The sequence below is a fragment of the Zonotrichia albicollis genome, chromosome 7, assembly GCF_047830755.1.
Source record: "Zonotrichia albicollis isolate bZonAlb1 chromosome 7, bZonAlb1.hap1, whole genome shotgun sequence".
NCBI lineage: Eukaryota > Metazoa > Chordata > Aves > Passeriformes > Passerellidae > Zonotrichia > Zonotrichia albicollis.
The window spans coordinates 38,333,365-38,346,501 of NC_133825.1; the positions used below are offsets into that span (position 1 = coordinate 38,333,365).

A 13,137-nucleotide genomic window follows, 5' to 3' on the forward strand; every position below is an offset into this window, starting at 1 on the left:
GAGATCATATGAAGCACGTTAGTTCTGAGAGGAGAGGGGCTCAGTGGGAGCAAACCAGCCTCAGCCACTCTGTGCCGCAGGCTCAGACCCTTTGGAGTTTACAAAGTGCTTGTTGTTTTATTCCCAGCTTGTCCACTCCCTGAAGTCCCAGTGCAGCTGGAGACTGCTGCCCTGGAGGAGCTCTGGATGGGTTATCCCACAGTGGGATGAGGAATGCTGGCAGGATGTCTGGACTGGCTGTGGGCAGGGGCCCCAAGGCTGGTGTGGCAGGAAAAGGTGCTTCCCCCATCCAGATGCACCAGGAGAGGAAGCTCCACAGGGCAGATCCCTCTGCTCACTACTTCTTTTACAAACCTGTGTCATGTATAGTTGCCTCTCACAGGTTTTTTGCCCCTGTAAGTTCCTGCTCCAGACCAAGCAGGAATGGGATGATGGTTGAGACCTATACGGGGGCAGCTGGGGCTGGCTGCTGAAGATGTGCAGTTCTTGGGCCTGTTGGCAGAAGGGTTAGCCACTCATTCACATTGTGCTTGCTTTTCCGTTCCTCCTCTCTTCTCCTGGACTCACTTCCTTTTTCGTCACCACTGGAAGCTTTTTTGTTTGTTTTTCTTCTTTTCTTTAAGTGCCTTTTTGTGTGGGTGGAGCTGGCAAGAGCAGGAATCTCAGGATATGGCCCTTTGTACCCAGACCTGGAGAAAGCTCAGGGGTAGCAGGACAAGTTGCCCTGATGGCCCACACACATCACCCATTGCTGCTTCTCAGCTTTCAGGGCCCAGCTTGGATGAGGATGAGATTTGGCACTGGTGGTGTCAGGCTTTGGTTCAAATCAGCTCAAAGAAAACCAAAGAGGTAGTTTTGTGTGAGGGGCTGCTTGGGCAGCAGTGGTGCTTCCTGTGATCTCTGCAGAGCTCAGCCAAGGGGTGTGGGGGTGCCAATGGCAAAGAGCAGCCCTTTCCTCCTCACGAGCATCCTGTGTAAGTATCCTACCTGATGGAGAACACAGCCACATTGTCCAGGACCCTTGGAACATGCATCTTCCTTGTGCAGAATTATGTTCTCTATAGAAATCATTCCCACATGAAAGATGTACCATATTTTATAAAGTGTCTACTACACACATCTGTGGTTTTAAATCTAGTATCTGTGTACCAGTTGTCAAGTTATCCAGTGTCTGGATTACCAATAGAAAACTGGAGCTGGGGGTGGGGAAGGATGCTGCAGAATACCTCTTGTGTTGCTGACTTGAGGCTTCATCCCAAAGGTGCCCACCCAGCATTGAGGGGTCCCTGTGCCCACACTGTGCCCTGTCCCAAGGCAAGAACCCTGGCTGTGGTGTGGTACAGCCCCAGCTGTGCTGCCTGTCCCACCACCTGGCTCTACACTGGGGCTCTACATAGACCCAAAGAAGTACCTGTTCCCTGGATACTGAGGGTTGGTTTGGCCCAGCAGTGAAATGATGAGTTTAACCAACACAATCAGGCATCTTCCCATGGCATGGATGGGAGAGCAGCCTTCATCTGACTTAGCCAGCAGAGGGGACAGGCTCTGCACCACAGGCTGGGCTGGGCAGCTGCCCTCATCCCTGCATTTGGTCCATCAGCTGCAGGTCTCTTGGTGTGATGTTTATGGTGATTTTGGCCTCACTCCCACGTGTGAGCAGCACAGGGGACATGGACAACCATGGCTTTGTGCAGAGCCCCCTCAACAATCCTGCTTGGTGTCTTACTGTTGTCCTGGATCCTGGCTTCATGCTGGGTTGTGTTCCTCTGCGGCCAGTCTGGGGGCTGCACCCAGATGAGATGTTGTTGCTGTGGGTCCAAGGTGGTGCAGTTGAGCTTTTCCATCTGGTGTGTGCATATTTTCCTGAGCTTCAGGGATGGGAAAGGATTGCTGGAAAGCTGTCTCCAGTCAGTGGCACAGTACAGGTGGCAGATAGAGTTGTTTCGTAGGTTGGTAGCACTGAATTCAGTCAAAGTGATGTTTTCTTCTTGTTACCTGAGGTCAGACTTTCAGCAGTTCTTCACGCTGGAAATACGGTACTCAAAGCTGCTGGTCTTCTGTCTCCAGCTGAAAAACATCATTCTCCTCTCAGGTTTTGCCTTTGGGCTCTGTTTTCCTCTGAGCAGGGCTGATCACTAGGATCCTGCAGTGCTTGGTGCCCTGGCTGCTCTTGCTCCTTCATACAAATTTCTGGCCAAGGAAGTGCTTGGTGTTTGATCCTCCCCCAGAAGCAGAGGTTTGGCTGGACTCGGTACAAGTGGCCTGTCATGGAACCAGGCTAGAGGTGTGTCAGCTGTTGTGAGCCTGAAACATGCAAAGGCTGCAGGTGGCTCCAATGCTCCAGGAGAAGATTTGATTTCTTTGTTGTCTTCTCCAGAAAGCAGTGTGGCAGTTGGTTGGTAGCAGGATTTGTTGGGGAAGAAGGGCTTGTCCCAGCATTCGGTGCTTGGTGTAGCAGTCTAGCATCCCTTCTCAACTGTTTGCTGATCACAGAGCTTTATCATAGAAGGTGGTGTTTTATCCTCTGGGCATTGCTGTTGAACCAAATGCTTCCAAATACAAGTGAAAAACTAGTTGGTGTCAGATGCCTTTAGGTGGAAGTGCCAATATGGAATGCATGTCCCAAAGATCACTGTGGGAGAGTGAGGGTTCCTGATGAGCTCCTCCTCTCAGAAGTGCCAGCCTGGCTGGGCCTGGATCAGCTCTATTGTCATTCCTGCTTTAAAGTCTCAGGTCCAGCAGGCTGGGCTGGGCTGGGCAGGGCTGGCAGGTTTCCACCCAGGGTACGTGCTCTGTCCTTCTGCATTGTGCTGGCTTGGATTCAGCAGTGTGGCTGCTGCGACAGCTGTGTTCACAGCACTGCTGCTCCTCTGCTTCACTCACTGGGCTTTAACTGAGTGTTCAGGAAGGCGAGAAGGAGGGGCAGCAGTCAGGAACGGGCCATGCTGCAGCCATTCTGTCTTCATTTCTCACACTGAGGGTAGGAGATGCTGCTCAAGGGACTCTGCCTTCCTCAGAGATCACATGGAATTTGGAGAGTTGAATCCCCCCAGGACCCCAGCAGCAGTCCTGTGGTCCCATTTGATCCACGTTCTCCTGAGCACAAGGGTGGCTTACCAGTAGTTCAGGGTCAGGCCCTGCTGAGGGACCTCAGAGTTCTTGGCATTTTTTTTCTCCAGCAGAGCCAGCCTTGACACCTGAATCACTGGGCAGGTGCCTGGATGACAAACACAGTGAATCTGAAACCCCAAATACTTGAGATGTGTTCCTGAAAACCATGAGCAGCTGGTGCTCAGCAGCCAGAGGTCTCACACCAAACCTTTCTCCTTCCTGGCTGCCCTGAGCCCTGCCCTGGCTGCTGCTGGCTCGGCCTTGGTCCCCCCATTCCAGAGCATGGTGGCTCTCCCTTTGCAGTGAATTTTCATGGCTGTCTGATCCCACTCCAGCCAGCTCTTCCCTGTGTCTTATTTGCCATCGTGTGTGGTCTTTGCGAATTGTATCATATTGTACATGACTTCGGGTTTCCAGAGTTGTAGTGTTCTGACTACAGTATTTCCGTGTGTGTACATAAACCTGAATAAGCACAACTGAAATCCTGAATGAAGTGTATACGTTTCATATACTGATTGTCATACAAATTAATTTTATAATTATTCCAATTTTGTTGTAGATTTCCAATCTTTCCTATTTATTTTGTACCAGATTTATGTGTATATTTTGTGATTTTGTTTTAAAGCATTTTGTTTATTTCTATTCTTTTTAGATAAATGATGATTTTTTTTTTCTGTTGAACATTCCAGTTTATGCATTTTTCCCTCCTCTGTGCTCTCCCCTCATTTCCAAGGGACAGATTTTGGCATGTGGGTGGTGGGGCTGATGTCTGTGATCCTGTACCCAGATCTCTCCTACTGGCACATTTAACAGTCTTTACTCTCCACTTCGGCTGCCAAGAGCCGCAGAGAGGCTGGATCTTGTTCCTTTAGAGGCAGGTGTTGCTCTTCGCTTTGGTGGGTCTGGGCCTCAAGACCAGAGGACTTAGCTCAGTCCTGGAGCTGGGGAGGGCTGTGCTGGTGGCTTTGCTGGTCAGGGGCTGGCTGGGAAGCTGGTGGCAATGGCAAGCAGCTGACTTTCTGAAGTTCCCTCAAGAGTGAGGGAGTTTTTCTTTCAGTAATAAAAACCCCTTATTTACAACCTGCTCTCCGTAGGTGGTGTTTGTCTCTGGGCGCAGATGCCGTCTGTCTGTCTGTCCATAGCGCGTTCCTGCCTGCGGCCGTCACCGGGGCTCTGCAGTGAGGGATGCGCCTGGGCATGGCGGCGGCTCCGTGGGACGGGAGCACTTTGGTGCAGTGAGTCGGTCCATCCCCTGCACTTGGGGGCTGCTGCCTGCTCCCCCTATGCTGGGGCTTAACAGTGGAGCTGTGTGGAGCCTGCAGCCACAGAGATGTTTCTGAGCAGGAGAGCGAGCCTGTGCTTAGGCCCTTGCTCACCATCACTTCAGCTCACGCTGGTGGAGGAACAGCCCTGTCCTGTGTGTCACATACAGCCCTGCCCTGTGCCCATATTGTGCTTCTGCCATCCCTCAGCCCCTCTCCTCTTCACAGCTGTTCCACCCAGCTGCTCTCCCTGCCCCCAGCTTTTGTCGTGCTCAGCTCTTGAACTGCCAGACCCTGGGTCAGCAAAATGGGCAGAGGCTGCTCAACACTTATGGGGATTTTTGCTGCACCCAGTGCAGCCTCTGTCCCTGCTTCTGTGCTGGAGGATGGCCCCATCCCTCTGGACCTCTCTCACCATGACATATCAGCAGGACAGAGAGAGTGGCAGGTCCTTGAGGACTCCTGCTCCCCTGTGTGTGCCTGTCCCTGGCAGCTGGTGGAGCGTGGTGGGATGCTACAGGCATGATGGAAATAGAATTAATGTAGAGGCCAACTTGAGGCTGGTTCTGGTGGTAATGAGCAGCAGGAAGGAGGAGCAGGATAGAGAGAGCCCAGGAAGGGAGGGTGTAAGAGGCCAGGTCCCTTCAGGGAGCTGGGAAGGGTTTTGGCTGCTAGGCCCAGGCCGCTGTGGCAGCAGGGCAAGGAGCAGTGCCCAAAGCTGTACCCAGGGCTCCAGCAGTAGCTCCTGCCATGGCCAGGCTCTGCGGCCAGTGTCGTCTCCTGGAGGGAAAGCTCCCTTGTGCAGGGCCAGGGTGGAGTGGTGGCTCTGCAGTTACAGTTTCTTTATCCACGTTTGCCGTGCTGGGGCTTCAGGCCAGAGGTTGGAATGGCTGCTGCTCAGGGACTGGCACATGTTTACCTTCCATCATGGTCAGGCATATCCTGATTGAGAGTGCAGCTGGGCCTTGCTCTGCTGAGCGAGGAGGTGGCTAAAGGAGGAGGAGCTGGGAGCAGCTCTGATGGCTGGGACCTGGTCAGGAGTGGCAGTGCCCAACACACAATGTCTGAGGGCTGTGGTGAAGGGCAGTGAGCCTTGGGTTGTGTCTCTGGTACGGTGTGGTTTGTGCAGCCCCTGTGAGCCCCCTCTGGCTCCACAGAGCAGGGGAGGTGACCGTGAGGTGGTGAGGAAAGTGGGAGAAAGCAGAAATCAGGTCAGTGAGAGCTTGGGACAGGGGCTGAGGCCTGTTCCCCCATGCTCTCCTTGCTTCCACCAGGCTTTTCCTGCAGGAGACAATCTGCTGGTGGGGAATAGCAAAGGATGTCTGTCCCTGGGCTGGGGCACAGGTTGCAGAGAGAGCAGCAGGAGCTTTCCCTGAGGCTCTGCAGAGTGAGTGGAGACACAGGTGCTGCCAGGCCAGCGGCTTCTGGGAAGCGGCAGCTGTGCAGATCAGCCATGGCAGCTGCCTGAGGGAGGTGTGGGCTGGAACTTGGGCTGTGACCGTGTCCCCAGTGCCAGCCAGGGCAAGAAGCTTCACCCTAGTTCTTGGTCCATGGTTACCACAACTTCATGGTGGAGCCAGCACGGTATTGATAGGATGGTACAAGGCCAGGCAGTGCCTGTGCCTCTGTCAGGCTTTGCCCAACACTTTCCCACCATGAAGTGAGGGTCAAATACTTTCCATTGCTCCAGCCTCGAGGACTCTTCTCCCCATCTCAGTCAGAAATAGCCCTGGGCTGGGAGTGAGCTATTTGTGGTTACCGATTGGGAAGGAGGAATGCATGGAGCTCCCCAGACCTCCCTTTCTGCAGCCGCATGCCTCCCCCAGCTGCTGAGCTAAAGCTTAAAAAATTCAAGTAGCTATGCTTGGAGAAATGAAGTTTAAACATAGCAGAGCCCAGCACGGCCTTTGGTGAAAGGGCTCGGGAACAGCTCCCTGGAACAATTCCTGCAGCCAGCCTCACTGTGGGTACATGTCAGCTCCTCTCCAGACCCCAAAACTGAGGTGTCAGGGACACAGTGCTCTGGAGTTTTCAGCAATCCCTTAAGTGTCAGGTGTTGAGTGTGTGACAGTGTTTTTCTGTCTGGCACTTTGGGCCCTGGTACTGAATATCCTTCTGTGGTGGTGCTGATGGGGGAACCTCCTCAGGTCTGGTTTGGTTGGCATGAGGAGTTGGTTTGTAGGGAAGGATTGAGCTCAGCAGCGCCCAAGGCTGCCTGTCTTAGCGGGCCACAGCCTTGTGTGGCTGTGTGGCAACACTGGCCTTCCCTGGGTATTCTTGTTTATTTAAGCAGGTTTGCAGGCCCAGGTGAGCACAGGATGTGCTGTGCCCTGCTGCCACCTTGGCCATGTGTCTTGCAGAGACAGAAGGGCAGGAGTGGTCCTTGGTAATGTCTGTGGGAAACAGCCCTAGCAAGACACAGTGTTGGAGGTAGTGACAGTGTAGGGATGTTCCCCCTCCCACCATGAAAAAGACTCTCCTCATTCTCTGTGTCCAAGACAAAATGTTTCTCTGCCCTCCCCATGCTTTCCTGGCCGATGCAAATGGTGATAACAGAAGCCTCGTGCCTCACCATTGCTTCCTGGGGCAATGTGAGGACCAGGCGTGCCCTTACAGCAAGAGCCACTGCTCCTCAGTGCTTCTCATAACTGATTCCCAAAGATGCTCTCACTGTTCCCCAGTCACCCACCCTGCTGGCACCCCACAGACCAGTCCCATCTCTTCCCACCAACTCCAGCACAGCTCTCATCATCTCAGCAACACCCCACAAAGCATTCCACTAAGCATTTCTTAGAAACATCATCATTTATTGACTTGAAGAACTGCCACTAGAGCAGCATTTTCCTGCTCAGATGTTGGTATTGTGGTTTTTCTTTTTTTTTATTTTCTACTAAGGTACTTTAAAATGAAAAAAATTAAATGAGTTTATGGTACTGAAACAACAGTCAAATTCATTACAAGAGGGCCCTCGTTGTAATCCCTTTGCAGCGAACGGCAGAGGCTGGAGTAAGGGAGGCTGCACTCGTGACAGAGGAAAACCACAGGGCACTGCTGCCCACTCTGTGCCAGCTCTGTGCCTTCCCTGGGCTGGCTTTCAGGCACAAGGACTACCTGCCCATCCCTGGGACACCCCCGGTCCCACACAGCAGCCGTTGCCCTCCTTGGCCAGGGACGCAGCCCTGCCCAGCACGGCCGTGAGGCTCCGCGTGCTCCGCACCAGACCAAAGACCAGGGCAGCTGCTGGACAGCCAGGAGCTTCCCACCCTGGGGCTGGCCCTGTGGCATGTGCTGTCTCCTAGCTTAGGGCAGGCCCATGTGGCCTGCAGCCCCTGGCACAACAGGCCTTTTCACTCCAGATGGTGGCTGGGGTTCATTTTGGGATGCTTCACTCAAAAGCTGAGAGGACAGAAAGGTCAGGAGGAACACAGAGTGACTAATGTAATGCTAAAGCAACAGCTTCAAGCTCCTGGGTTAATATTTACTGCTGAAACTGGAGGAGTTGAGAACAGAGTGTGCAGCTCAGCTGTTTGAGAAATGCCCTGGAAATTATGCACTGCATGCCAATGGTGAGAGCCTGCAGACACTGGGAAAGGGCAACAAGCGGCTACTAGGTGAAATGCGTATGGCAGCAGATGTGCAAGAGCTGGAATCTCACTGCCATCCATGATGGCTGGAGGAGTCAAACCACTTCCACAGAGAAACTCACACCAACAGAAGGTAAACTGAGTGCTGGAAGGCACAGTAACACCCTGGCTGACATGGGGAGGGGGATTATGTAACCCAGGAGCAGAGGGTTAAGGGCAGCAACCTAACGGGCAGCAGGATTTGGATAATTTTGTCTCCTACAGGGCCCAGCACATCCCTTCTGTCTCCACAGAGAATGTAACAAATGCCAAAAACCGTTCACAGGACACTGTTCAAATGTAAACCAAATGAAACACATCATGGGAAAGGGAGAAACATGCAGCATCCCAAAATGTAATGGGAGTAGCATGACAGCACAGGCGGGCAGTCCAATCTGAATGCACCACCCAGTTAGAATCCATCAGCTTTTTGAACCGTCTGCAAAACTGAAAACAAGGGTCTCCTCCTAATTAGTGTTAATTTGTTAGAAGTTTCCAAATACTTTCAAAATGTGCCTTTGCAAGAATCACACCCCCCAACCCATCACCCCAAGGGCCCCAACAACAGAATCCATTCCTGATCACTGCTAGAGTCATGGTTTATCTTCAGAAATACTTGGTTTCTTCCTTCTTACTCCTCTTCCTCCTCCTCTTCCTCTTCTTCCTCTTCCTCATCATCATCTTCATCATGGCAATGTGTGATTTCCTGAGGTGCCTGGGGGAAGAGGTTGGGTGGTTTGATCTCACTGATGGAACGGGTCAGTTGGTGCCGCTTGTAGTCGGAATCTTTGAAATCCACCGAGGTGCGATTGCGTGTGGCCATCGGCGACTCCTTCTCATTGATGTCGACGTGTGTGTGCTCTACTGTGGACTCGTGTGGCATCTGCACATGGAACAGAGAGAGGAGGTGACAAGGGGTGTCCCAGCCCCAGGCTGCCTCCCTGAGACACATGGAGAGCAAACCCCAGAATGCAACCATTTAGTCTACAGTCTATCCACTGCCACCAAACCCTCCAAGGTGCTGCTGTGTTCTGTGGAAGTGATCATGGACACAAGTGTGGGCCCCTTTGGGACCCCTGCCCACCTCCCTGGGACTGGAACTCACCAGAACGTGGGCGGCTCTGAAGAGGTAGCTGAAGGGGTAGTAGAGGAGGTTGATGAAGGAGGCTGCATAGAGGTCGGCGTAGCGCATCACCTGGCTGGCAAACAGCGTCTGCCGAGAGCCGCTGCGGAACAGGCTCCCCATCATCCCATAGCACATATCCATGTCGTGGGTCACTTTCTGTGAGGAAAGGACAGGTGAGGTCCTGGGCCAGGCAGGCAGTACCTCAGAGCCACATCACTGAGGCAGAGCGCCCTGAGGGCTGGGGGCTATGTGAGACCTGCAAGGATCTCCAGCAAGGCTTTCTGCGCTTGTATCCCATGGCATCAGGACACAGCTGAGCCCCAGGTAACAGAAAGGAAGGTGGCAGCAGGCTCAGGGCCAGCACTGCCCTAGGCTGGCACCCCAGGGCTGGCTGAACCGGAGGCTACAGCCTGTCTGAGCCTGTGTGTGCCACTGCCACGTGCTGCAGCAGTGAGCACCCTCAGCCAGTGCTGCTTGTGGGCATGAGGAAAGGGACCCTATTCCAGACCAGGCTGCCTTTCAGGAGAGCCAGTGACCAGTGAGCTGAGACAAAGTGACTTTGCCAAGCCTGCTGTGCCCACCCAAAGGCAGAGCAAAGCATTTCAGGATTGAGCAGTGGGGTTGGGTTGTTAAGCCCTTTGGGATCCAGAAGGATGAAAAGGGATTTTGATGATTGGTACCTTAATGCGTCTCTGGATGGAGCTGATGTCGGGGCGTTCATTGCTGCTACTGTCCAGATGCCTAGTTACAGGCGAGAAGGTAAATACATGGTGTGAAAAGTCTTTCAGAACCAGATGCTGTGGGATGGGGCTGGGGGAGGGAGGCTGGTCTGGAGGGGAAGGTTGTCTTGTGGGCAGAGCCCAGGCCTGAGTCAAGGCTCGGCAGCAGTGCCGCTAACCCAACCCCAAGGTTTTGTCATTGCCGCTTGTTAGCTGGGAGAGGCAGCAGGAAAGTTGTCACTGAACACTCACTTGTACAGCTCGGCCAAGAAAATGTCCAGACTCTGCAGCTCTTCAAAAAGGGCTGGAAAATCCAGAAAAGAAAGGGGATAAGGGTAAGTTAAACTGTTAGAATGGAAAGTGCTGAAGGTGAATATAGTCCCCTGCCCACTCCCTTCACATGAGGGACACTGGAGGCATCTCATGGCCTCTGGGCAGAGAGAGGGGTCAATCATTCCGTGCCATGGGCAGAACTTTGGGCTTGGTTTCTGGTTGGCCCTTTTGTTTTCAAGGCTGAACCTTTGCAGCTCTCACCAAAGCCTTCCAACCAGCCATGGGGCAATTTGCGTAACCCCCAGCCCTATTTACACACCAAAGGGCAAACCTGGGAGAAAAGCAGGAGCGCTGGAGGATGGGAAACACACAGCACTTTGGCAGCAGAGCAGCAGAGGGAGTGGGAGGAACGAGGAGGAAGCAGCTGGTGAATAGGGACTCCCTGCAGATGGGAGAGCAGTCAGAGCTCAGGCATTACAGGGAGAATAACCCAGGTCTTGTCAGGTATTTTTTAACATACAAGCCATGGCTCCATATGCAAAGAGGGAGAAGAGGTTCTGGGATTATTGATGAGGAACAACAAAACCCCACCCAGCTGCAGCTTCTCCCATAGCCAAGGCAGCATTTGGCTGATTACACACAATAGCCTGAGAAAGAGCACAGGAAAGGCCTGGGACCCCAAGACCAGCCCACAGAGAGGCACCCCAGCTCCTGCCACCAGCATCCAGACCCAGTGAAAAGGGCCAAAAGGAGAAGTGGCAAGCCAGGGTGATCTCTCCCCTGCACCCCTAAGCCCTGGCGATCTCAGGGGTGCAGCATCAGACAAGCAAGAGCAAAGCCTGGCCAGGGGCTTGCCCGGCTCCTGACCGCTTTTGTCTGTCCAGACGTGCAGCTCCTGCGCCAGCTCAGGGATCACCAGGAAGGTCCGCCAGCCCTGGCGCTTCTTGGATTTCAGGATGTCTCCAAAGATATGGTCTCCGATGTACAAGATATCCTTCCCTTTGGCCCCCAGCAGGTCACAGACTGTGTCCGAAGAGCCTGAGAGAAGAATGGCATGGCTCAGAACAGGGAGCCAAAACAGCTGCTCGACCACGGCTCCCTGGACACTGCTCACCTGCCTGGGAGCTCACCCCAGAGCAGCTTTGCCTGTGCACACCCCTACAGGAATGGCAGCAACAGAGGCCATGCTGCCTCTCCCACCATGTGAGAGTAATGGAGCCCTGGGCGTCACAGACAGCTCTGTATCCACCCACTGCCCTTCCCTGCCTTGGCGGAACCTTCCAAGCACGTTCACACTGGTGGCAGCACCTTGAAGTACAGCTGGGGACACTGAACTGGGCCAGCTGCAGCCACCCCTCCATCACAAGCCCTGCAGGCATTTCCCAGACCCTCCCTGGCAAGGAAGGAGAGGACATTTGAGGAGGAATGGGTCCATCTCTTCCCTGCACTGTGCAGCTCTGAGCATGGAGAGCTTCTGGTGCAGTGTGCAGAGGGCACAAACAATGCGCTCTGGGATGCACAGCCTTGCCTGGCACAAGTCCTCTCACAGCTGGAGTAGCTGAAGGCCACATCAGAGCCACTCCACACAACAAGAAGGACTCCTGCCTCACCTCCCGAGTACACAATGCCGTGCTGCAGCGGGCCAGTGTAAGTACCAATCTTCAGCTTCCCAGTCACCTGTGGAAGGAGGTGTTGTGTTAGTGCTGAACAGCTGATGGTCTGGATCTTTTCTACATTGATACCATTGATATGTCACTCTTTGTCTGTCTGTCTCACTCCGAAGCAGCCCAGAGGTAGCTTTCCTACTGTCACCTGCAGTATGTTAGGGAAGCCTTGAGGTGATGGGGCAGCTCAGGAATGACTTACAGCCCACAGCCTCTAGGGTAGGTCCTGTCCTAACACTGCATTGCCCATTGTCCCTGAGAGATGCCATAGAGGAGGTGCAGGAGCCCTGCAGCCATGGAGATGCCTGCACTGGCCACTCACCGTGTCCACCTGCCGCAATACTGTGCCTTCCCCAAAGAAGAGGGGCTTTCGTGCATCCACCAGGATCAGGTCGAAGTAGGACTGCCATGGCCGATGGGCACTCCCAGGCTACAAAGGCAAAAACAAACCCCAGAGTCAGGAACAACACAAAAAAGCCAGAGTTTAAGTGGAGTGTCACTGTCCATAGCCATAACCTTGTGACATTGCCGCTCCATCAAAATCCCTTAGCTTGTACCTCCTGTGGGACAAGGCTGAGTTGCCAGCACCATCTCCTAAAGCATTCCCCTTTTGCCACAAGCCCATCCCATCCCAGTCCTAGCAGTGGAGGCTGAGGCCATGCTGTGAGACAGGAGAACAGCCCTGAACATCCCTGTCAGGGCACAGCTGCCATGTAAAAAGATGCTGTAAATGACACCCTGTCACTGCTCCTGAAGGTGACATCCCATGCAGATCCAGACAAGCTTCAGCTTACAAGGCCATGCTGGAGCTTTTGCCAAGAGTGGGAAAATGCCTGGACTCCATTCCACAGGGCTTTGAATCACAGCCCTGCCCAAAGGACACCAAGCCCTTTCTGCACTTTGTGAGATCAAGACCACAGCAAGGAGCTTCTTAGCTATGAGGTGTGGTGAGTATCTCTGTGCTCTTGAATTTCCCTCTTGGCTGCCTTCTGCTTTTAAAGCAGAGTGAGAACACATCTTTTGAACATGAGATAGCCTCTTAGTGGGAGACTGAAAGAGCAGTATAAATTTGTATCATAAACTTTTCTCCAAAAGTTGCAGGGCTGAGTCTTGGCCTCAGGAAAAAAAAAAAAAAAGCATGACTAAAACTTCTGGAGTTATGATAATTAAGGCAAAATCAGGCATAAATGTTTCTGCTGTTTTATAAAACTATTTCCTTTCCATCATGGCTTTTTTAAACAACATCTAAACCACTGTGCATGATTTCTAAGAAATCTGTCTACAGAATGCCACAGTTGAAATGTTTTATCACTGAAATAATGTTATCATTAACACAGATTATCATTTGAGACCAGATGA

General features: G+C 52.9%; 1 protein-coding gene across 4 annotated transcripts in view; it reads right to left on the reverse strand.

Moving 5' to 3' along the window:
- Window positions 1-7,159: 7,159 nt before the first annotated feature.
- Window positions 7,160-13,137, reverse strand: part of NT5C2 (5'-nucleotidase, cytosolic II) — a 59,319-nt gene continuing 53,341 nt past the window's right edge. For 3 of the 4 annotated variants that reach the window (XM_074545163.1, XM_074545164.1, XM_026799633.2), the window contains 8 exons: window positions 12,101-12,208; window positions 11,725-11,791; window positions 10,982-11,152; window positions 10,446-10,556; window positions 10,094-10,145; window positions 9,803-9,863; window positions 9,102-9,278; window positions 7,160-8,879 (listed from right to left, as the gene is read on the reverse strand). In XM_074545163.1, the coding sequence (XP_074401264.1) occupies window positions 8,628-8,879; window positions 9,102-9,278; window positions 9,803-9,863; window positions 10,094-10,145; window positions 10,446-10,556; window positions 10,982-11,152; window positions 11,725-11,791; window positions 12,101-12,208 (999 nt within the window). In that variant the 3' untranslated portion in view covers window positions 7,160-8,627. The remainder of the gene's footprint in view (window positions 8,880-9,101; window positions 9,279-9,802; window positions 9,864-10,093; window positions 10,146-10,445; window positions 10,557-10,981; window positions 11,153-11,724; window positions 11,792-12,100; window positions 12,209-13,137) is intronic. The other variant, XM_074545165.1, reaches the window with a different exon arrangement.